This window comes from Cetorhinus maximus, chromosome 1 (genome assembly GCF_964194155.1).
Source record: "Cetorhinus maximus chromosome 1, sCetMax3.hap1.1, whole genome shotgun sequence".
Lineage (NCBI taxonomy): Eukaryota > Metazoa > Chordata > Chondrichthyes > Lamniformes > Cetorhinidae > Cetorhinus > Cetorhinus maximus.
In genome coordinates this window covers 116,688,319-116,711,745 of record NC_135879.1, presented here as the reverse complement: position 1 = coordinate 116,711,745, position 23,427 = coordinate 116,688,319, and the positions used below count along the sequence as shown (strand labels likewise).

The 23,427-nt window shown below is 41.8% G+C and overlaps 1 protein-coding gene across 1 annotated transcript in view; it reads left to right on the top strand.

Annotated features, from left to right (window-relative positions):
- The window catches only part of anapc4 (anaphase promoting complex subunit 4), a 136,136-nt gene that overhangs the window by 7,740 nt on the left and 104,969 nt on the right, over positions 1 to 23,427 (top strand). The window contains exons 2-5 of the mRNA XM_078545873.1: positions 3,027 to 3,141; positions 15,453 to 15,558; positions 15,648 to 15,780; positions 18,303 to 18,377. Of these exons, the coding sequence (XP_078401999.1) occupies positions 3,034 to 3,141; positions 15,453 to 15,558; positions 15,648 to 15,780; positions 18,303 to 18,377 (422 nt within the window). The 5' untranslated portion in view covers positions 3,027 to 3,033. The remainder of the gene's footprint in view (positions 1 to 3,026; positions 3,142 to 15,452; positions 15,559 to 15,647; positions 15,781 to 18,302; positions 18,378 to 23,427) is intronic.

Below are 23,427 nucleotides of genomic sequence, written 5' to 3'. Positions count from 1 at the left end.
CTGGCAAGATGGATACAGAATTGGCTTGGTCATAGAAGACAGAAGGTAACAGTAGAAGGATGCTTTTCTGAATGGAGAGCTGTGACTAATGGTGTTCCGCAGGGATCAGTGCTGGGACCTTTGCTGTTTGTAGTATACGTAAATGATTTGGAGGAAAATGTAACTGGGCTAATTAGTAAGTTTGCAGACGACACTAAGGTTGGAGGAGTTGCAGATAGTGAAGAGGATTGTCAAAGGATACAACAGGATATAGATCGGTTGGAGACTTGGGCGGAGAAATGGCAGTTGGAGTTTAATTCAGACAAATGCGAGGTAATGCATTTTGGAAGGTCTAATACAGGTAGGAATTATACAGCAAATGGCAGAACCCTTAAGTGCATCGATGGGCAGAGGGATCTGGGTGTACAGGTCCACAGGTCACTGAAAATGGCAACGCAGGTGGATAAGGTAGTCAGGAAGGCATATGGCAGGGGTATTGAGTATAAAAGCTGGGAAGTCTTGCTGCAGCTGTATAGAACCTTGGTTAGGCCACACTTGGAATATTGCATGCAATTCTGGTCGCCACATTACCAGAAGGAAATGGAGGCATTGGAGAGGGTGCAGAGGAGGTTTACCAGGATGCTGCCTGGTCTGGAGGTTATTAGCTATGAGGAGAGGTTGGAGAAACTGTGATTGTTCTCACTAGAGCGACGGAGATTGAGTGGCGACTTGATAGAAGTTTACAAAATTATGAGTGGCATGGACAGAGTAGATAGTCAGAAGCTTTTTCCCAGGGTGGAAGAGTCAATTACTAGGGGACGTAGATTAAAGGTGAGAGGAGAAAACTTTAGAGGAGATGTGCGGGGCAAGTTTTTTACGCAAAGGGTAGTGACTGTCTGGAATTCGCTGCCAGAGGAGGTGGTGGAAGCAGGTACGATAGTGGCGTTTAAGAGACAGATTGACAAATACATGAATAGGATGGGAATAGAGGGATACGGACCCTGGAAGTGAAAAATGTTTTAGTTTGACAGGCAATATGATCGGCGCAGGCTTGGAGGGCCGAAGGGCCTGTTCCTGTGCTGTACTTTTCTTCGTTCTTTGATAGACAGCTAAGCGATTCCACAACCAGTCGTGAATGGTGGTGGACAATTAACCAATTCACTGGAGGAGGAGGTTCCACAAATATCCCCATCCTCAACAATGGGGAAGTCCAGCATATCAGTGCAAACGATAAGGCTGAAGCATTCACATCAAACTTCAGCCAGAAGCGCTGAGTGGATGATCCATCTCTGCCTCCTCCAGAGGTCCCCAACATCACAGATGCCAGCCTTCAGCCAATTTGATTCACTCCATGTGATAGCAAAAGCCGGCTGAAGACACCGGAGGCACTGCAAAGGCTATGGGCCCTAATAACATATTGTGTTTGACTCCTTCATAGATGTCAGAGCTCACACTTTATAGCCAAAAGCACTCTTGTGAGGAGTTGAAGAGGATGTGTGGAGGCAACCTTGTCTGGGCCCTTAATATGCCCAACACAATGACCATACCATGGCGGGTGGTTGGGGAGGAACAATGCGGTGGGAGCTCCAAATATTGACGCTGGCTTAAAATGACAGCAGAATCTTTTGGTTCAGCCTGCCATGGCAGGTTGAAATTCCGGCCAGAGGCCGGTGTGAAACCGATTCACATCCTGCTAATGGGATGCAGATGAAGGCCCCACAGAAATAGCTCCCCACATTCAGTCGTTTGTGCCGCCAGAGGGGAAATCACATTGATCCAGAACATGTCTGGACCAATGTGGCACGTAGCTATCGACACTTAACTGTAGATGCCTGGGGCTGCCTCTGGAGTTTAGGATAGAGGCCTCCAGCAACCGTGAACGCTGGAACAAGCAGCAGTGTGTGCAGGGAGCATCTATCAGGTGATTCTTCTAGCTTGTGTCTTTGAGGAGGTCCATATTCTAGCTTCAGAGTGTTCCTGGAGGTCCATTTTCTATCATCATTGGTGGGCCAGTTATGTCTGGATTCCTTTTAAAAATGGTGCCCGGATATGATGGTGAGGCGTGAGTAATCCACCCGCCCCACCAGTTGAAGCGTCGCCAACCCCCCCCATGCATATTTAACGAGGTTGGGGCTGTGCACAACAGTGCTAATTCCCAGCAGCCTCCACATCACAGCACCACTACAGTCCAATGTTGGAGGAGTCTGATCCATTTCCTGAGAATGTGTCTAAAAGCCATTCACCTGATTACACAAGAAAGAATTTCCATTTCACCTGGTTAAATGCTGTTTTTGCTTTGAGGGAGGATACAAAGTAGAAAGGGATGTAGTTGTTTTTGCAATGGTCCTCAGCAACAATTAGACATCTGGTTTTGTCCCTGTAATGGTAGTCCCTTTATAATCCCTGTTTGGTCTGTGTAGACTAAGCTGGCCAATCTGGTGGTTAGGATCACTTTTGAGCATGCTTATAGGTTGAATAGAGGATGGGGGTCTATGGCTTTTTAGGGTACTCGCATAATTGCACTTTTCTCAAGTATCTGTTTGGCCTGGTAGAAAGATTTCAGTAAGAAACATGCTAGTTTGGGGAACATCAGAGTAGGCTGTGGGTGCTATCTTGGACTGGAGGTTTTGTATTTTACTTGGATTGCCTTGGCTGAGATTAGGGAGTCCTTTATCTGTGCATTTTGTTGGAGGAGGGTGAAGGTTGACAAGACATTGGGTAACTGCCTGAGTTGGTCTGATACTTCGAGGTGTATAGTGAGGAATAGATGTCCGCAAACACTTTTTTTGCTCTAATTTAGCTAACCCTCTGTGTTAATTGTACTTACTGCAGGTTGTATGCAAATGTCCCTGTCTTGCCTAAACAAGGGATTGCCCATCCTTGTAGATGGCACACAGACAGTCCTGGCTGATGTCACTATGAAACACAAACACAGTATCATGTCTGAAATCTGTGTCACTCTCGCTGAATGTATTACTCTTCACATTTCTGCTGTTTACAGTTCTGTTTAAACTCAGGGACTGGCACTGATTTTTTTTCATTGACAGAATCGTCATGCCAGCATTTCGACAGGTTGGAGAGAAGCAACTTCCCAATGAAATACTTTACATGGTGTGGTCCCCTAAGCGGGACCTCATTGCACTTGCTAACAAAACTGGAGAGGTAACTGATTTTGTGTGTTATTACTATACCTGGAAATTGATTCATAATTTTAATATGAACATAAACATACATTTAAATACAGTACCAGTATTGCTTATAACATGAGTACAAGTCTAGATCATGAAAAAAATGGGATGGTCGTTGTTGCATTTACCGTGTAAAAAATGAAGTGTCTGACTATGATAATTCACAATTGCCATGTCGATATTTCAGATAAGTGAGATGATTTCCTCCTCTATACAGACAGGAGTGTTATGCCACTTAATGTACAATGCATTACTTTGCCACTAAAGTGATGATATATCCATCTAAGGCTGCAGTGTCTGATGTTAAGTGAGCACAGGCTCAATTCAGACCATTTTGAAACTTGTAGAGTACTTCTAAATTTCAGGTCCCAGATCAATGGCTGGCTTTCTTTAATGATTGTTTCCCTGCAGCCCATTGTGACGTGTGGTATGCGATGGATGTGTAAAACAAGCCAATATTATAGAATGATGTGGAAGAGTAATGAAAACTCAACAATGAAAAGCTTTGTATTTCAGCAACTGCTCTATATTTTAGTGTACGTAGTATGTGATGTTTTAGCAGAATTTTTGTTGTTGGTTTTCCCAAAAATTAACTTCTGAATATGATATTAACATACTCTGAAGCATTTCATTACTGTTTGCTCAAATACATTGTAACTGTTTGCTCAAAACAACAATTGTTTGCTCAAAATCATTGTAAAGTAGGATGAGAGGAATATGATGGCCCAGAACTGCGGGGGGGTGGAGAGGGGGCGGCAGAAGACACTAAGAAATCCCCACTCAAGGACTGCATAGGAATTGCCTGGGAAATTCAAAGTTCCGATCAGCAATTACCCTGTACCGGGAACCATCCAATACTCTGATTTAAATCAGAGACTTCGGATGATTCCGATTCTCTTAGCAGAATAATTACCTCGGATATGTTAGAACTTATAGTTACCCAGTTAGATGACCCCCCCCACCCCGCCCGACCTCCTAGTCAGCAACTAACCTCCCGACCCCACCTCGAGCACCCTCCCAACTACGTCCCCCTCATCCTCACGACTAACCCTCCCAGCTACCTCTTGTTCTCCCCCAGCTACCCTGCAACCCCACCCCAAGCTACCCCCCCAGCTACTCCATTCGCCCCCGACCATCCCCCTCACCCCGGATTGCCCCCAACCACCCGACGGATCCTCCGACGCATCCTACCACCCCCCGACACTGACTGACCATCCCAACCCATCCTAGATTCCTTTTCCATCTAAGTCCCTCTCCCTCCCTGACCTACCTGACCCCTCCCTTCCGTCCCATATTATCACACTTCCCCCAACCCATCCTTCCCCCCGACAACCCATCTTAACCCCTACTCTCCAACTGACTGACCTCCTGACCCATCCTACACCCTCCCGACTGACCACCTGATCCACCCCCAGAGTCATTCTACCCCTTGACCCCATCCCCCATCCTACCCACTTACCTTCCACACTTACCTTCTGCCCTGTCAAAGTGGCTGGGACCTTTAAACTTATCTGCTTTATGTCATTGTATGCCATGAAAAGGGAGTGTGGCCTCATATTCCCTGACTTTGCTGCCCTAGACTGGAGGCCTTGAGAACCCACTGCACTGCATGTTTCTCACCAGGCCCAGGTTGGAAGGTCGGGCACAAAATGTGCAGCCACTGACTAGGGCAAATAAAAAGGGGCAGAGTAGCAATCTGATTATGATTGCCATTCTGAGGAAGTTCTGGCCCCCGTGTTGATGGAGGAAAAGCACTTTAACGTTTTTCTCAGCTTTTGTTCAAAGAATTTCAGAGTAGTTCATTTGATTAAACTGTATGTTTTTAACATGGAATTAACGGTGGACAGCTAATATTCAAATTCTGTGACAACTAATTTGCCATATTTTATAGTCTGTATATCATTTTAATAACTATTAAATGCAAAGTAGAAAAGCACCGCAGCTATATTGTTGGGGTTGACAGAACTAAAGTTGTTTATTTCTCCCAGCTGCAGTTTGACTCAGTTTTCCAGACAACATAAGATACAAGGATAAATGCAATAGAAAATGTTACAACATATGGCCCAGAGATAGCACTAGTTGATGAACAGGTGACCTGAGAATGTATTTCCACAATGTTCAATTCTTACTCTAAATCACGGGTTAATCTCAGTGCTGCAACGATGTTATGTGAACCCTGAAGTTACATTTTAACAAGACTGGCTAAGAAAACTGAATTTGATGGAAAACTTGGTGGAGAAAAATAAATGTATTATGAATCTTCTGAAACCAACCATATCAGTATTCCAGTGATTTTAATGGGATTTTTTTAAATGTCAAATTCGTAGAAAGCTAAAGAGATTCATTAATGCACTGATTTAGAAGGTACACTGATAGATGGCATGACAATGATATCTGAAATGAATAGAGGTACAGTTATTTTGACACTGGAAATATAGAAACTTAAAGCAAAATACGTTACAATTTGTGGGAAACACAAAATAATGGCAATAAAATTGATATACCATCTTTCAAAACTTTTAGTACTGCTTTTTTATAAATGTTATACATGACAGTAATGTTTATTCCTTAGAATTTCTGCACTGAATTAAATTTTCATTTGCAGCTCAGACAGCAGTATTGATGGGGTAACCTTAATGTGAAAATGCCGACAACTACCATGTTGCACCATTTTCCTATTTATAAGAATTGACTATGCAAATAAGTTTAATTTAGAGAGAACGAAACCTGTGTAAAATGAAAAAATAGGTACTAATTTTATTGAGAAAGTGATGGATAGCATATATATATATAAAACATTTCAGGATTGCAAGGCTGAATAGACTTCAGTTCATCTAAAACGGAGGTGCCTGTTTCCTGCATTAAGCCCTGCTTGATTCCTAGAACTTATGTTACTTGCCCAGTAAAGACAGAAATATCGTTTGGTTTGGCTCTGAGCAATGAAGTGGTGTGAAAATAAAACTTTTGAGAAAGAGCATCCACAATATAGTTCAATGTAAAAATGGAAAATTATACCAAATGATGTGGTGCTTGTTTAGAAATCACAATGTTCAGTGAAGGAAAATGGGATCCTTTTCAAATTAGCCAAGCAAAAATGTAGTTGGGTCAGCTATGGGGAATTTTCAAAAATGAGGTGGATAAAGTACAAAGTATATCTGTTCATACAAGGCAAAAAGAGACCACATCAAATAATAGAATTTTCTAGTGAAACAGATTGAAACTGAACTGAAGCATATAAAGAAGGCATTTGATGAAACATCTGATAACAGTGAATATCATGAATATTGAAAATGCCATGGGAAGGTCAAAGGGAGAGTAGAAAGGCTAAAGGGAATATGAGAAAAGGCTGTTTTTTTTTAAATCCTTTTTGATTCATTCATGTAATGTGGGCTTGCTACAACCAGGTTCAGCACACACTTGGTCAAAAACTCAAAGCTAACATACTTGGCAACTGCATCGAGAAGTGGAGCAAATTTAAAGACATTGACACCGAAACGGCAAACACTGTTCTTGTGAGTGCAACAGGATTGGTTCGATGAAAATATCTCAAATCCTGCAAGCCAAAAATAGAGCAGAGATGGAGTGGCAGACCGATCCAACCCCCACCTCCAAAAGAGACAAGTTTTGACACCTGAAGAGCAAAGTTCAGAGAGAGCTGCGTGTGATGAAAGACAGATGGTGGAAAAGGGAAGCTGAAGAATTACAACAATATGCAGACTTCCACAACTTAAAAATGTTCTTCAGTTCTATCAAATCTGTATATGGGCCTTCTAGGGCAAGTGGCACATCATTACTCTCGGCCGATGGATCGCCCTTAATCAAAAATCAGGCAGAAATAAGAGACAGATGGGTGGAACACTTCAACCTGCTGAACAGACCATCTACTGTCAACCCCACAGCCCTCAACCAGATTTCTCAGTGACCACTCCTTGACAAGCTTGACTTGCATCCTTCTGTTGGAGATCAAGAAAGCCAATAAGCAGAAGAACTCTGGAAGGGCTGGAGGAAAAGATGGAATCCCAGCAGAAATTTTCAAAGCGGCAGGGCCTGACGCTCAGAGGTCTTCCATGATACCCTCTTGTGCATTTGAAATGAAGAAAATATGCCAAATGACTTTTGCGTTGCCACGATTGTTGCTCTCTACAAAAACAAAGACAGCAGAGCAGAGTGTGGCAACTACAGAAGTATCTTACTTCTGTCCATAGCAGGAAAGATCTTTGCTTGCATCAACAGACTTATCATTGTAGCAGAAACAAATCCACCTGAGGCTTAGTGTGGCTTTCGATCAGGTTGCAGCACAGTGGATGTGATGTTCACTATGAGATAAATCCAAGAAAAATGCCTCGAACAGAACATGGCTCTTTACTTCATTTTCATGACCTCGCAAAGCCCTTTGAGACAGACATCAGGGAGGCCCTCTGGACAATCCTGGAACGGCTTGGTTATCCAAAATAATTTGTCAAGATCATACAGCTGTTCAACAATAGAATGATGGGCCAGGCCCTTTTTAATTGTTGATTCATCAACTACCTTTGAGATCTCAAATGGAGTGAAGCAGGGCTGCATTCTCGCACCACTCCTCTTGAACCTTTTACCTCTGTCCTTAGCCACGCAGTCAAAGATCTCTAAGAGGGACTATATCTCCAATATCGTCTTGACGTCTCACTCTTTGACCTGTGACGTCTCAGTGCAAAACCAACAATTCTGAGAAGCTCCTCTAGAAAGTCCTTTTCAGCGGTGATCAAGATGTACAACGCTCTTGTCATTCCTTACCTCCTCTATGGCTGAGAGCCTTGAACTTTATACCACAAACACATAAGGCAGTTGGAGCAATTTCACATGTGTACTCTGCTCCATCCTCAGCATCCGCTTGCAAGACCGGATTGCAAACCTCGAAGTCTTTGACAGATCCAGACGGCAAGTTTTGCGGCAATGCTCCTGAGAGCTCAACTGCGCTGGGTGGGGCATATAATTAGAATGAAGTACCTTTGCATTCCGAGACAGCTGCTGTATGGAGAGCTAGCATCTGGCGAAAGAAACCAAGGTCGGCTACATAAGCGCTATAAGGACATGCTTCAGGGAAACCTGAAGTGTTGCGGCATCAAGCCTAATGCACTGGAAAAATTGGCATAAGAAGGAACTCACTGGCGAGTCCTGATCCATAGAGCTTATGTCGCTTTTGAAAAGGAACAACGTCCTATTGCTTATTGTGAAAAACGTTATAGAGCAGTATCTGTCCATGTCACAACATATAAGTTCCAATGCTCAACTGTTTCCAACTCTGTGCATCCAGACTGGGACTACATAACCACCTCCGTTTTCATCGTTGATGAGTCTGCACATCCGTCGTCGTATTCAAACTTGAAGGACAACCATCATCATCAATGTGGGCATCACTGGCCACGCCAGCACTTATTGCAACACAACAGCATTTATTACCTATCCTTAATTGCCTTCGAGAAGGTGTTGGTGAATCTGTTTCTTGAACCACTGCAGTCAATGTGGTGAAGAAATTTCCAGACTGCTGGTATTTAGGGAGTTCCTGGATTTTGACCCAGCAATGATAAAGGAATGGTGATACATTTCCAAGTCAGGATGGTGTGTGACTTGGAGGAAATTTGCAGATAGTGGGTTTTCATGAGGCTGCTGTCCATGTCCTTTTAGGTGATAGAAGTTGTGGATTTTGGGAGAACTTTCAAAGAAGTCTTGATGAGTTGCTGCAGTGCAAGATGGCACACACTGCAGCCACAGTGTGCGTTAGTGGAAGGAATGAATGTTTAAAGATGGATGGGGTGCCAATCAAGCAGGCTGTTTTGCCTGGATGGTGATGAGATTCTTGAGTGTTGTTGAGCTGCATTCATCCAGGCAAGTGGAGAGCATTCGGTCATTCTCTTGACTTTTTCCTTGCAGATGTTGGAAAGGCTTTAGGGAATTAGGAGCTGAGTCATTGCAGAATACCCATCTTTTGACCTGCTCTTGTAGCCACAATATTTATGTGATTGGTCCAGTTCAGTTCCTGGTCAGTGGTAACCCCCAGGATATTGATGGTGTGGGATTCAATGATGTACTGCCTTTAAATGTCAAGGGCAGGTGGTTAGTCTCTCCCTTATTGGAGATCATCATTACCTGACAGTTGTATGATACCTTTGTCAGTTGTTATAAACATATTAAAAGTGAAAGAATGGTTAAACCTTTTGGACCATTCAGATGAAGGATGTGAAGCAATTGTTGGGGATACATGTAGAAAAGCAATTGACTCTCAAAGAAATAGCAAACTCAGTGTGGATAAGTTACTAAGTCCTGATAGCGAGCTCTAGATGGTTGAATGAAATCAGAAAGGAGAGAGCAGTGGCTTGTGGCCCTGGCTTCAATTTTAAACCCTTAAATATACAAATTGTGCCGTGGAACTGGAGATTCAGCAGTCTAATATTGTTCAAGTAGCAAAAGGATTAATTGAGTAACTATAGGCTAGATAGGCTAATGGCAATTGTAGAGGGTATTTAGATTGCATAATATTAGTGAGTGTTTAGAAATAGATGGGTTAATCGTAGAGAGCCAGGTTTGTTGAAGGCAACTTGTGTTTGAGTTTTTTAAGAAGCAACTGATTGGATAAATAATAGGGATTTGATACATGTGTATATATAGACTTTCATGATGTATTTGTTAGAAAAAATAAGATACGTTATAAGAACAAATGTGACAGCAAGGCTGTTGTTCCAATTGGAGAAGTGTTGGCCAGTGCTGGTCCACTTTTACATTTGGTATATAAAGGTGACTTGGTATATGGGGCAGAATCTCAATATGCTGATGAAACAACGAGGAAGATGTAGACAGGATAGCAAATAGGCGTGTAGTTAACAGGTACAGTTTATTATGGATGGATGTGAGGTAAGACTCTTTGGGAGGAAAAATGGAGACCATGAGGTTCAAGCACATAATTCATTGAATGCAAGGGTACAAGCTGATAAAACTATTTAACAAGAGGCTAACAGCATTTTGGTTTCATAAATGGAGCATGGAATGTAAGAGCAAAGAAGTGAAAAATTTGTACAAAATATTGATTAGACTATGGTTATAGTTTTGTGTGCAGTTTTGGTTGCCTCATAGGAAGGGCATTAAAGTTACAGAAGGTTACATACAAACACATGAATTAGGAGCAGAAATAGGCCACTTGGCCCCTCGAGCCTGCTCTGCCATTCAGTAAGATCATGGCTGATCTGAATGTAACCTCAACCCCACATTTCTACCTACCCCTAATAACCTTTCACCCCCTTGTTAATTAAGAATCTATCTAGCTCTGACTTAAAATTATTTAAAGACTCTGCTTCCACTGCCTTTTGGAGGAGAGAGTTCCAACTCTCAACTGTCAGAGAAAAAAATTTCTCCTCACCTCTGTCTTAACTGTGCGACCCCTTATTTTTAAACAGTGACCCCTAATTCTAGATTCTCCCACAAGAGGAAACATTAGTGTTGATTCCATAAGATACAAAGGATTGCAAGCCATAGTTTGGGGGAAAAACCTGATATGTTGGGGCTATTTCCATTAGAACAAAGAAGATTAAGAAGTTTATTGGAGGTTTTTAAAAATAAGAGTTTTGATGGAATGAATAGGGAAAGTCTATTTACCTCTGGTTGGGGAATTGATGTCTAGGGATCATCAATTTAATAAAATGGCCACAAAAGGAATGGGGGGAGAAGTAAGGATACATTTCTTTAAAAGTCGGGTTGTTGGAGCAAGGAAAGCTTTGCCACAGGAAGTGGTTGAGGCAGACACCATTGCATCTTTTAAAATGAATTTGTATAAATATTTGAAGCAGAAGACAATGCTGAGCTGTGGGGAGACAACAGGGCAGTGGAAATAGTTTTGGACTGCTTAGCATAGATACAATGGCTTCATTTTATGCTGTAAACTATAGTTCTGCTGCACAGAATCATAGAATTGTTACTATGCAGAGGAGGCTATTCGTGTCTGCACTGGCTTTCCAAATGAGAAGCTCACCTTGGGCCATTCCCCTGCCTTCTCCCCATAACTCTGCGCATGCTTCCTTTTCAGATATCCGTCCGATTACCTTTTGAATGCCTTAACTGAACCTGTCTCCAGCATGCTCTCAGGCAGTGCATTCTAGACTTTAATCACTTACTGCATGAAAAAGTTTTTGCTCATGTCGCCTTTGCTTCTTTTACCAAATACTTTAAACCTGTGCCATCTTGTTTTTGAACCATTCACAAGTGGGGACCAGTTTCTCCTTAACTATTCTGTCCAGACCGCTCATGAGTTAGAATACCTCTATCAAATCTCATCTCAGCCTCTCTTTTCCAAGGAAAACAGTCCCAACTTCTCCAATCTATCCTCATAACTGAAGATCCTCAATCCTGGAAGCATTCCCGTGAATCTTTTCTGCACTCTCTCCAATGCCTTCACATCTTTCCTAAAGTGTGGCACCCAGAACTGGATGCAATACTCCAGCTAAGACCGAACTAGTGTTTTAGTGTTAACATAACCTCCTTGCTTTTGTACTCTATGCTGCTATTTATATAATATGGTCTATTAACCACTACCTCAACCTGTCCTGCTACCCTCAATGACTCATGCACATACACACCTAGACCCCTCTGCTCTTGCTACCCCTTTAGAGTTGTACCCTTTATTTTATATTGTCTCCCCATGTTGTTCGTGCCAAAATGAATTACTTCAGATTTCTCTGCATTGAATTTCAGCTGCACTTGTCCACCCATTCCACCACCTTGTCTGTGGCTTTTTGAAGTTCTACACTCTCCTCACAGTTCACAACACTTGCAAGTTTCGTATCACCTGCAAATTTTGAAATTGTGCCCTGTATACCAAGGCCTAGGTTATTATTATATACTGGGAAAAGCAAGGGTCCCAAAACCGAACCCAGGGGAACTCCTGCAAATCTTCCTCCAGTCCAGAAAACATCCATTCACCACTACTCTTGTTTCCTTCACTCGGTCAATTGAGTTTAGTTTATAGTTCCTCCTTATTTGTCCCAAAATGTAACATCTTGGTATTTCTTTGCATGAACTTTCATCCTTTTGCCCAATCTATTAACCTATGTCTTCCTGAAGTTGCAGAGTCCTCTTCACATATAACCACATACTCGATTCATTGAAAATTTTGATATTGTGTTTGTATGCCTAAGCCAGAATATGATACATGTATTAAGCAGCAGAAAAACGCACACCTCAATGCTAATTGTTGGTGGATACCATTGTTTGTATCCATCAGTTTGCAAAGAATCCATTAACCACTAGACTGTCCTCTGTCAATTAACCAGTTTCTTATTCATGCTGCTGCATCCCCTTTATTGGTATGTGCCTTAATTTCTTTAGCAAGCCTCCTGTGCAACCTCTCATCAAATGATTTTTTAAAATCCATATACATAACATTCATTGTACTTCCTATCACTACAATCTGTTATTCCTTCAAAGAATTCATTGTATTTGTCATGCACAGCTTGCCAATTACAAATCCATGCTGCTCGTCCGGGGAGACGATGGTGTCGTGGTATTGTCGCTGGACTAGTAATCCAGAGACCCAGGGTAATGCTCTGGGGACCCGGGTTCAAATCCCACCATGACAGATGGTGGAATTTGATTAAAAACCTGGAATTAAAAATCTGATGATAATCGTTGTAAAAAGCTAATGTCCTTACCTGTGCTACATATGACTCCAGGTTTAAATGCCCTCTGAAATGGGTAACAGATCGCTACAAAGCCACAAAAAAGGAATTAAACCTGATGGGCCACCTGGCAATCCGAGGTGGCGGCACAGTTCCCTGGTCTGCGGCATGTGGTGAGGGAACCAACAAGAAGGAAAAACAGATTTGACCACATCCTCACCAATCTGCCTGCAGCTGATGCATCTGTCCATGACAGTATCAGTAGGAATGACCACTGCACAGTTATTGTGGAGATGAGTCCCGCCTTCAATTGAGGAGGCCCTCCATCGTGTTGTGTGGAACTATCACTGTGCTAAATGGGATAGATATCAAACATATCTAGCAGCTCAAGACTGGGCACCCATGAGGCGCTACGGGCCATAAGCAGCAGCAGAATTGTACTTGAACACAATCTGTGACCTCATGGCCTGGCATACCCCCCATTCTACCATCAAGCCAGGGGATCAACCCTGGTTCAATGAAGAGTGCAGGAGAGTATGCCAGGTGCAGCACCAGGCATACCTAAAAATGAGGTGTCAACCTGATGAAGCTACAACACAGTTCTACTTGCATGCCAAACAGCATATGCAGCAAGTGATAGACAGGGCTAAGCGATCCCACAACTAACGGATCAGATCTAAGCTCTGCAGTCCTGCCACACCCATTCGTGAATGGCGGTGGACAATTGAACAACTCACTGGAGGAGGAGGAGGTTCCACACATATCCCCATTCTCAATGATGGAGGAGCCAGCACATCAGTGTAAAAGATAAGGCTGAAGCATTCACATCAATCTTCAGCCAGAAGTGCTGAGTGGATGATCCATCCCAGCCTTCTCCAGAGTCCCCCAGCTTCACAGGTGCCAGTGTTCAGCCAATTCAATTCATTCCACGTGATATCAAGAAACGGCTGAGGGCACTGGATACTGCAAAGGCTATGGACCCTGACAATATTCCAGCAATAGTACTGAAGACTTATGCTCCAGAACTTGCCACGCCCCTAGCCAAGCTGTTCCAATACAGCTACAACACTGGCATCCACCCGGCTATGTGGAAAATTGCCCAGGTATGCCCTGTACACACAAAGCAGGACAAATGCAACCTGGTCAATTACCGCCCCTCAGTCTACTCTCCATCATCAGTAAAGTGATGGAAGGGGTCATCAACAGTGCTATCAGGCAGCACTTGCTTAGCAATAACCTGCTCACTGACGCCCAGTTTGGGTTCTGCCAGGGCCACTCAGCTCCTGACCTCATTACATCCTTGGTTCAAACATGGATAAAAGAGCTGAAATTCCGAACTGAGGTGAGAGTGACAGTCCTTGATATCAAGGCAGTATTTGACCGAGTATGGCATCAAGGAACCCTAGCAAAACTAGAGTCAATGCAAATCGGGGGGAAAACTCTCGGCTGGTTGGAGTTATACCAGCATAAAGGAAGATGGATGTGGTGGTTGGAGGCGAGTCATCTCAGCTCCAGGACATCACTGTAGGAGTTCCTCAGGGTAGTGTCCTGGGCCAAACCATCTTCAGCTGCTTCATCAATGACCTTCCTTCCATCATAAGGTCAGAAATGGGGATGTTCGCTGATGATTGCACGATGTTCAGCACCATTCGCGACTCCTCGGATACTGAAGCAGTCCATTTCCATATGCAGCAAGACCTGGACAATATCCAAGCTTGGGCTGACAAGTGGCAAGTAACATTCACGCCACAAGTGTCACGCAATGACCAGCTCCAACAAGAAAGCATCTAACCATCGCCCTTTGATGTTCCATGGCATTACCATCACTGAATCCCACACTATCAACATTCTGGGGGGTTACCATTGACCAGAAACTGAACTGGACAAGCCATATAAATACTGTGGCTACGAGAGCAGGTCAGAGGCTAGGAATCATGCGATGAGTAACCCACCTCCTGACTCCCCAAAGCCTGTTCACCAGCTACAAGGCACAAGTCAGGAGTGTGATGGAATACTCCCCACTTGCCTGAATGAGTGCAGCTCCCACAACACTCAAGAAGCTTGACACTGTCCAGGACAAAGCTGCCTATTTGATTTGCACTACATCCACAAACATTCACTCCCTCCACCATCGACGGACAGTAGCAGCAGTATGTACCATCTACAAGATGCACTGCAGGAATTCACCAAGGCTCCTTCGACAGCACCTTCCAAACCCATGACCACTACCATCGAGAAGGAAAGGGCAGCAGATAGATTGGAATACCACCACCTGGAATTTCCCCTCCAAGTCACTCACCACCCTGACTTGGAAATATATCGCTGTCCTTTCACTGTCGCTGGGTCAAAATCCTGGAACCCCCTTGCTTACAGCACTGTGGGCGTATCTACACCACATGGACTGCAGTAGTTCAAGAAGGCAGCTCACCACCACCTTCTCAAGAGCAATCAGGGATGGGTATTAAATGCTGCTCTAGCCAGTGAAGCCCACATCCCATGAATGAATAATAAAAATAAATTATCCATGTCTTTTGAGTATTACCTTCATCCTGCAACAGAGTTATTGTTAGACAGAATGTAATACTGGGTGAGGAATTCATAATATATCAAAAGAATACCATAGAAATCTTTTGTTTAATTTTAGGTTTTGCTTCATCGTCTTGCCCACTTTCAGCGTGTGTGGAGCTTGGCACCAAATGAAAACACAGGAAAAGAAGTAACATCATTAGCATGGAGGCCAGATGGAAAAGGTAAAGCACCAAATGCACCAGAGTTCATGACCTCACATAGTTGTTGAATTGTATGTGTTTATAATAAATCCTTTTTGTTTTTCTACTAGTTTTAGCATTTAGTCTTGCAGACACACGCCGAATTGTTTTATGTGATGTGGAAAAAGCAGAGATCCTACATTTTTTCTCCTTGGAAAACGTAGTCACTTGTATGCACTGGACCGAGGTGATGGATCCAAAAAGGTAATCAAGAACGTCAGGTCTGGTGGCATCTGTGGAAAGGGAAACAGAGTTAACATTTCCTCGCGTCAGAACCAAGGTCACTGACCTGCAACATTAACTCTGTTTCTCTCTCCACAGATGCTGCCAGACCTGTTGAGTATTTCCAGCATTTTTTAATTTTTATTTCAGATTTCCATCATCCGCATTATTTTGCCTTTGTATCAAGATCAAAAGTTCAGTCTTATTGGAATTGTTGTGAACAATTTTTAAAAATTGTTCTGTAAAAGTAAAACCCAATATCAAATGTTTTGAGGCACTATAGACTAAAATGCTACCTTATTTGGGCCAAATCTAGTTGTAGTGGGACATCTTGCAGCCCCTGCCATTAGGCATTTTTTGGTTGCCTTAAGTTTGACATTTTTTTGATGCTGTAACTTGCTGGAAATGTCAGCTGATAATGTTGTGGAGGAAGCAACAGGACATCTAAGATCTCAGTGAATGACGAAGCCAACAGTTTATCTCCTTAACTATTGTGATTTAATGATTGAGAAAGAAACAGGAATGACAGAGAAGCAGTTGAAATACAGTGAATGTTTTAGAGTCACTTAGGTACAGAAGGAAATAAAGTGAGGGAAAGTATGATTGGATCGCGAGAGAAAAAGTAAGAAACAAATTAAAAATTTGAACTTTTTAATATCTCAAGATCTAAATAGTTTAAATTGTTTCATTCCTGGGAAGAGAGGTTGATTGAGATTGTATTAATCATTACAACATCATTAAAAAGAAACATACGCTCTTAATTACTCGCCCTCACTTTCTCCGGCAAGATTAATGGTCATAAAATCTGCAAGTTCCTCAAGATAATGAGAAAGCTACGGTTGAGATGCTGCTTGCGCAAATCAAACAGCTGAGTAAAGCAACCAAGTTCTGGAAATTTCCAACTCGTGGCATATCTCTGAATCTCCTGAAATTGCTGACCAATTTGCACATTAATAATTACATGAATTATTTACATGAATTATTTACACACCGTTATTTTTTCAACAACATTTGGCCTATCATATGTCCTCAGAAAGGTCCTACAGTGCTAAACTGTTATGATCCCCATGGAGACTTATAACATCAAAGAACCAAACTCCCTAAATGACACCAACGGAAAAAATCTGATGGACAAGTATCGCTTTTAAAAACTTTTACTGTTAAAATCAAACCAAAGTTAACGAAGTAATCATGAATTCACAGGAAAATTGTACTCAATAGAAACTATAAATTATACTTTAAATAGCTGATACAACTAAGGTAAATTTCATAGATTTCTTAGCTAGCCCTCAAAGCACATATGTGGCACCACACGTAGTTCCAATGCCTCGCACAACTCTATCTTCCTCTGATAGAGTTCAACTGCTCTTTGTCATGCAGGATCCAATCATCATGTAGCCTCTGACAACTGCTTTACTCCATCTGAGTTCCACAGATACAATTACTATCAACAAGGTACTTTTGCAGAGCTTTCTTCACTCAGTTCACGACAGTCTGATGACAGAGTCACCTAGGTCTAACTGCTCAATAACACATCTGTATGTGATGTGGTCAGCTCTGGTATAAACCACCCAGCTCTTCAGTGTGCCTGGATTGTTCTCAGAGCTTTTCAGATCCGCTATCCTGTTCTGACCACAATCTGCAATACTCTGAACCCCAAGAGCCCCTGTGCCTGTTCTGACCACAAGCTGAAATCCAATCTCCCAGTCTCGATTATGTATCCCAAGTACCTTCTATTTCCCTAGCAATTTAGCAAAGACTCATTTGTCAGAAGCCCGATCTCACATCCAGGAAATGCAATTAACAAACTCCTCCCACAGAAAACTGGACCTGGCTTCTGTTTCAGTTATGCGCAGTCTCAAGAAATATAGGTTTTAAAACCATTTCATCACATTAACAGAATTTTTAAAATCTGCTTTGCTAATTATTTGGAAAGGGGCACTCTTTTATTTTGAAAGCGCTCTCCTAATCTTTTTCTGAATACATATTTTAGTTTTATTAACCCTTCATTGTTCTCAGCTTGACATTGGTCTTTATTTTAAACATTTGGCACACTTTAAACTCGTAATAGGGAAAAGATGAGTGAAGTGTTATGTTGGGGAAGATTTCCACTGCAGCCTTGCATAACAGTCATATACCTTGTTATGCATAGTTGCATCGGAAATCTTCCCCAACATAACACTTCACTCACCTTGTTCCTATAATTAATTTATAAATGTTTATAAATTGCTTTATACATAATACACTGAGAAAACTTTCCTTCATGGTCAGAATATAACTTTTTTACATTGTTAGTACAATATAACCCTAAGCGGCAGTAACATAAATGTGTGAGCAAATCATGTGCTCCTTTGGGCAGACCTTGTTTGGAGAGACTAATAAAAATATATAGGGAAACAAATGTAAGCTTCCAAAGACTCATAAAGTGAAAAAAAAATAGCTGAAGATGTGTAGCTATTTCAAATTATTGTTTCATATTTACTGTTCTTAACACTTCTTTCCAGTGCTACTGCCTCAATCAGTTTACTAGATGAAGAAGGAAGCCTTTTCTTGCCCAAGTTGCCTGCACTACCAAAGAGGTAAATTTAATGAGATATGACTAAAATAAGACCAATGAAATGCCATTGACCTGGATTTTGCAGTTGTAATAAGGCAAAACTGTCAGCGTCTGCCCTCATTACCACTCTGAAGCTGACAGCAACTTCTGGTGTCTGCACATTTGCAGTTAAGTACGGAAATTCAGAAGTTGCTGTCAATGATTCACTGCTCCTCCGCAGGGTGCACTGTTAAGGTGCAGACGGCACTCTTTAGAAATCACTTGAACTATGTGAACTTGCTGTAAAAATGCCTGATAAATTACACCTTCTTGAATAGGTGTAATTAGGAATCTAATGGTGTACCAAGTGATAACTAGTGCTGCACAAGCTCTCTGGCTCTGAGAAACTAATTTTATATATGTGGAATGTCAGATTTCTACATTATGATAAAAATTCCATGGGTTTTTAATTTTAAAAAAAGTTTGCTTATCCTATTTTAGCTTCTACCTTATTCCTATGTTTATACCCCAATCTTTAATTTGGCTGTCTGTAAAAATATGAGTGAATGATAATCAGTACATTTTACTTCCTGGTTTGCTGCCTGTTATTGGCTGCTCAGCCTATTTCGTGGCATCACCATTGCTGGATGCCTTGAGATCCCCTTGACTTGATGCCAGAATCAAACTAGCATTGGGAATGGTGAAATCCATGCCACAGAGATGACTAAATCTTTGCAGCTTTTCTTGAGTTCAGCGGTGACTGCCGCCAGTTCGTTGCTTAACTGCAAATTCCAGGCATTATTGTCCGCTGTTTGAATGGCCAGGTGAATTTAATTATCTGTTGGTGGTGTTCAACAATTTTATTTTATTTTGTCAGCTGAATAAAAATCGTTACCCTTGAAGTAATTTAATCCACTATTCTGTTTTGGGTTTCTGCTTTTGGGGTGTCATCGGTATCTCATTAAGGGTTTGGTGCACTTAGTGGGAAAAAAAAACAGTAGTTCAGCCTAATTGCTCTAATTGTAGCTACTGAAACTTCAGTGTTTCATTACTAGCTAAAAGAACTGGCCTTTTGTTATGATTTTCAATCAAAGAATACCTTTTACTGATTTGGATCTCAGAACTAAAATGGGTGATGGAAACTGCATATATAGGATAAAAGTTACGCTTACCATTTAAACGTCAATAAGGAAATACATAAAATAAGAGAGAAATACTGATGATTAATATGAAATCCAATTTGAAATAACTTTTCTCTTTTTTAAGGCGGGGAGGGCAGAGTAAATTTGTGACACTTCAATGAAAATATACAATTTGGTGCTCACGTATTTGAAAATTAAGTAACTTATTAATCTCAGCAGTGTTATGCTAACATTTTGATTTTGCACATCAATGTATGACCTCTAGATTTTTTAAATTCCTTGAGCTTTTGAAGTTTGTCTAATTTGTTTGAATTTATTAAATGTACAAGTGAGGTCTACATGATGTTATGAGTGACAATTTGTATTTAGAGTCTTGATCTGATTTCAGTACTCTAACTGTATGATTGTTAAACTTGTTAAGTATTCAAATGAATGTAAGTTTAAAAAAATAAGTTGTGACATTTTTTGGGTTTAATCATTGCTAATCCTGTTCTGTGAAGGTTAGAAATAGAGATGGTGCTGTGATGAATTGAAAATTGCTGAGCATTTTCTGAATGGGAAGTATTCTGGACAGAGAATTTATGAGCGTTACCTCACAGATATTCTTCAAAGTTTTTATAAATGATCCAGAAGAGGACAGTAAATGCTTTATCTCAATGTTTTTGGATGACCCTGAAATAACAAGGGTCAATACAAAAAAAGCAAAAGAACGACTTGTATTCATATACAGCATTTTATGGCCACAGGTTGTCCAAGAGCGCTTTACAGCCATTAAGTAAACTTTAGAAGTGTACTGACAATCGTAACGTAGGAAACATGGCAACTAATTTGCAAACTCCCAAAAACAAATGCGATAATGACTAGATAATCTGCTATTTTTGTTGATTGCGGGATAAATATTGGCCAGGACACTAGGGATAACTCCACTGCTCTTCTTCAAATGCCATGTGATCTTATAAGAAAGCAGACGGGGCATTGGTCCAATGTCTCATCCAAAAGACAGTACCTTTCACAGTGCAGCACTCCCTCAGTTCTACACTGGATTGTTAGCCTACGTTTTTGTGCTCAAGTTCTGGAGTGGAATTTGAACTCAAAGCGTTGTGACTCAGAGATGAGAGTGCTACCAACTGAGCTGTGACTGACAATGGAGAATTTGAAAAATTACAAAGGATCTAAATGCGTTTTAATGTAGCTAAATGTAGCCATACGTTTTTGGACGTGGAATGTGCAATGAGAATAATGGGAAAGTAATAACTAAGATCAGGAAAGGGATTTTGGGGTCATAGCAGATTGAGCCATGAGGATTTCAAGCTAACGTCCTAACAGCTGTAAATATAACATAGACTATTGGAATTGGATTGCATACAAAGAGAAATGGAGAATAGAACGAATAAAATAATACTAGAGATGGTACAGTTATAGAACAATACCTGGAGCATTGTGTTCAGTTTTAGAATTTGCACTGGGAAAAGAAACATGTAACATAGCAGGTAAGAACCATTATAATTACAAGGGAACTGGAAATTAAAACTTGGAGATAGACTTCAGAATGTCAAATCCCCAGCAAAGGCCTCAGCTTCATCCCCCTCAGTGAATTTCAAATTTGACATGAGGCTGGGCTCTTCATCTGCCATCTTCGCTTCTATACCCCTTTTGTTGGTCAGGAATATTCCCACTGCACACTGGACTCCTTCTCCCATCTTCAGAATTCTTGTCCCACCTGGATCCCTCCCTCTAGCTTCTTGCTGCACTGGGGTGCCATCTTTCAGGTGAAGCATCAAACCAATACCCCATCTGCCCCCTCAGATTGAAATAAAAGATCCCATTTGACACTATTTCGAAGAAGAGCAGGGGAGTTATCCCTGGTGTTCTACTAATATTTATCCCTTAACCAACGTCACAAAATAGTATTATCTAGTCACTATCATATTGCTACTTGTGGGAGCTTGCTGTGTGCAAATTGGCTACTGCATTTCTGACATTATAACAGTGACGGCACTTCAAAAGTACTTCATTAATTGTAAAGCACTTTTAAAGTCTGATCGTGAAAGGTGCTATATAAATGCAATCTTTTTCTCTTACCCTCTCTGGGCTTTTCAATCGGCTCACTCATTCGAAACCCACCTCCTCTGAACTTTTAGCACTCCATTCTCTCAGGCCTGAGCTTAACATTGTCATTAAATCTGTTGACAAGTTGTTAACTGGTGAACCGATCTCTACATTTCAAAGGCTGAACACCAACCCTCCAACATCGCTACTGACCTCTCCCAGACTGTCACCCCACAACGAAACATAAAGATATAGTTTCCCAGACTGATACTGACCTCAACTCTTCAGAGATCTTTCAACCAACCTCATACTTCCCTTATCTCTCCCACGTCTTCCTTGAATGGAGGCTCAACAGGCCTCCATCCGCCATCACCTGCCTCCATCTGGCTGAACTTGTTCTTATATTGAACAACACCTCCTTTGACTCCACTCAGTTCCTCCAAATTAGAGGTATGGGCCCTAGCTATGCCTGCCCTTTTGTGGGATGTGTGTAACATTCTTTGTTCTTGTCCTACTTAGGTTCCAACCTTTCTCAAGTACCTGTGAAAATTTGGGACACCGGGAATGGAGGTGGGAGTCCCAAAATCTGGATTTTTTTTTAAAGGTCCATGGAGTCTCCCTGACTCTGAGAAAACCCAGCCCCATGTTGGAGGTTCCTCTGGAAGGTGTAAAGCCACAGTGTGTCTCTGAGAGGATTTCCTCAGACATGGGAAGTAGGTGGTTCTGGAGTACGTGTGTCAGGATGTCCCTTGCTATGGACAACAGGGAAATATCCCGTTAGTTTCCGCAGCATGGTTTATCTCCCTTCTTGCAGATAGTTACAATTGTCACATTCCTAAAGTCAGGTGTGGGGGTGGGAGTTTTTTCTTCCAAATTCAGAAGTTGAGGACATGAAGACTTGATGTGAGCACAAGTCCACCAACTTTGAAAACCTCAGCTGGCATACCAGCAAAGCTTTGTTGTTCTTCATCTGTGTGATTGCTTATTGTAACTCTCCCATTGATGGTGGTTCACCTATGGATTCTGCCACAGGAAAGCCTGGAGATATCAGCTGCTGTTGTAGATTTACGGTTGAGGAATTGTTCAAAATGTTCTTCCCAGCTTTGACAGAAGGCATTGTCATCTTTAAGAAGAGAAAAAAGCATCTTGTAAACAAATGGAATATTGCCTGTTTGTACTTAGTCTATAGATGGCTTCAAAAAAGGCTTCGTATGTGATGATGGTCAGCATATTATTGGAACTCTTGTGCTTTCTCTTCCCACCACATGTCCCTTATCTTTTATCATTGTCTTTGGGCATCAGGTTTGAGCTATTGGAATGCTGCCTTCTTAAGACTATAAGACGTAGGAGCAGAAGTAGGCCATTCGGCCCGTTGAGTCTGCTCCGCCATTCAATGAGATCATGGCTGATCCGATAATCCTCAACTCCACTTTCTTGCCTTTTCCCCATAACCCTCGGTTTCCTTACTGATTAAAAATCTGTCGATCTCAGCCTTGAATATACTTAACGACCCAGCCTCTACAGTTCTCTGCAGTAAAGAATTCCACAGATTGACTGCCCTCTGAGAGAAGAAATTCCTCCTCATCTCTGTTTTAAGTGGGAAACCTCTTACTGTGAGATTATGCCCTCTGGTCTTAGACTCACCCACAAGGGGAAACAACCTCTCAGCACCTACCCTGTCAAACCTCCTAAGAATCTTTTATGTTTCAATAAGGTCACCTCTCGTTCTTCTAAACCCCAATGAGTACAGGCCCAACCCACTCAACCTCTCCTCATAAGAAAATTCCTCCATCCTTGGTATCAACTTAGTGAACCTTCTCTGGACTGCCTCCAATGCCAGTATATCTTTCCTTAGATAAGGGGAGCAAAACTGTTCACAGTATTCTAGATGTGGTCTAACTA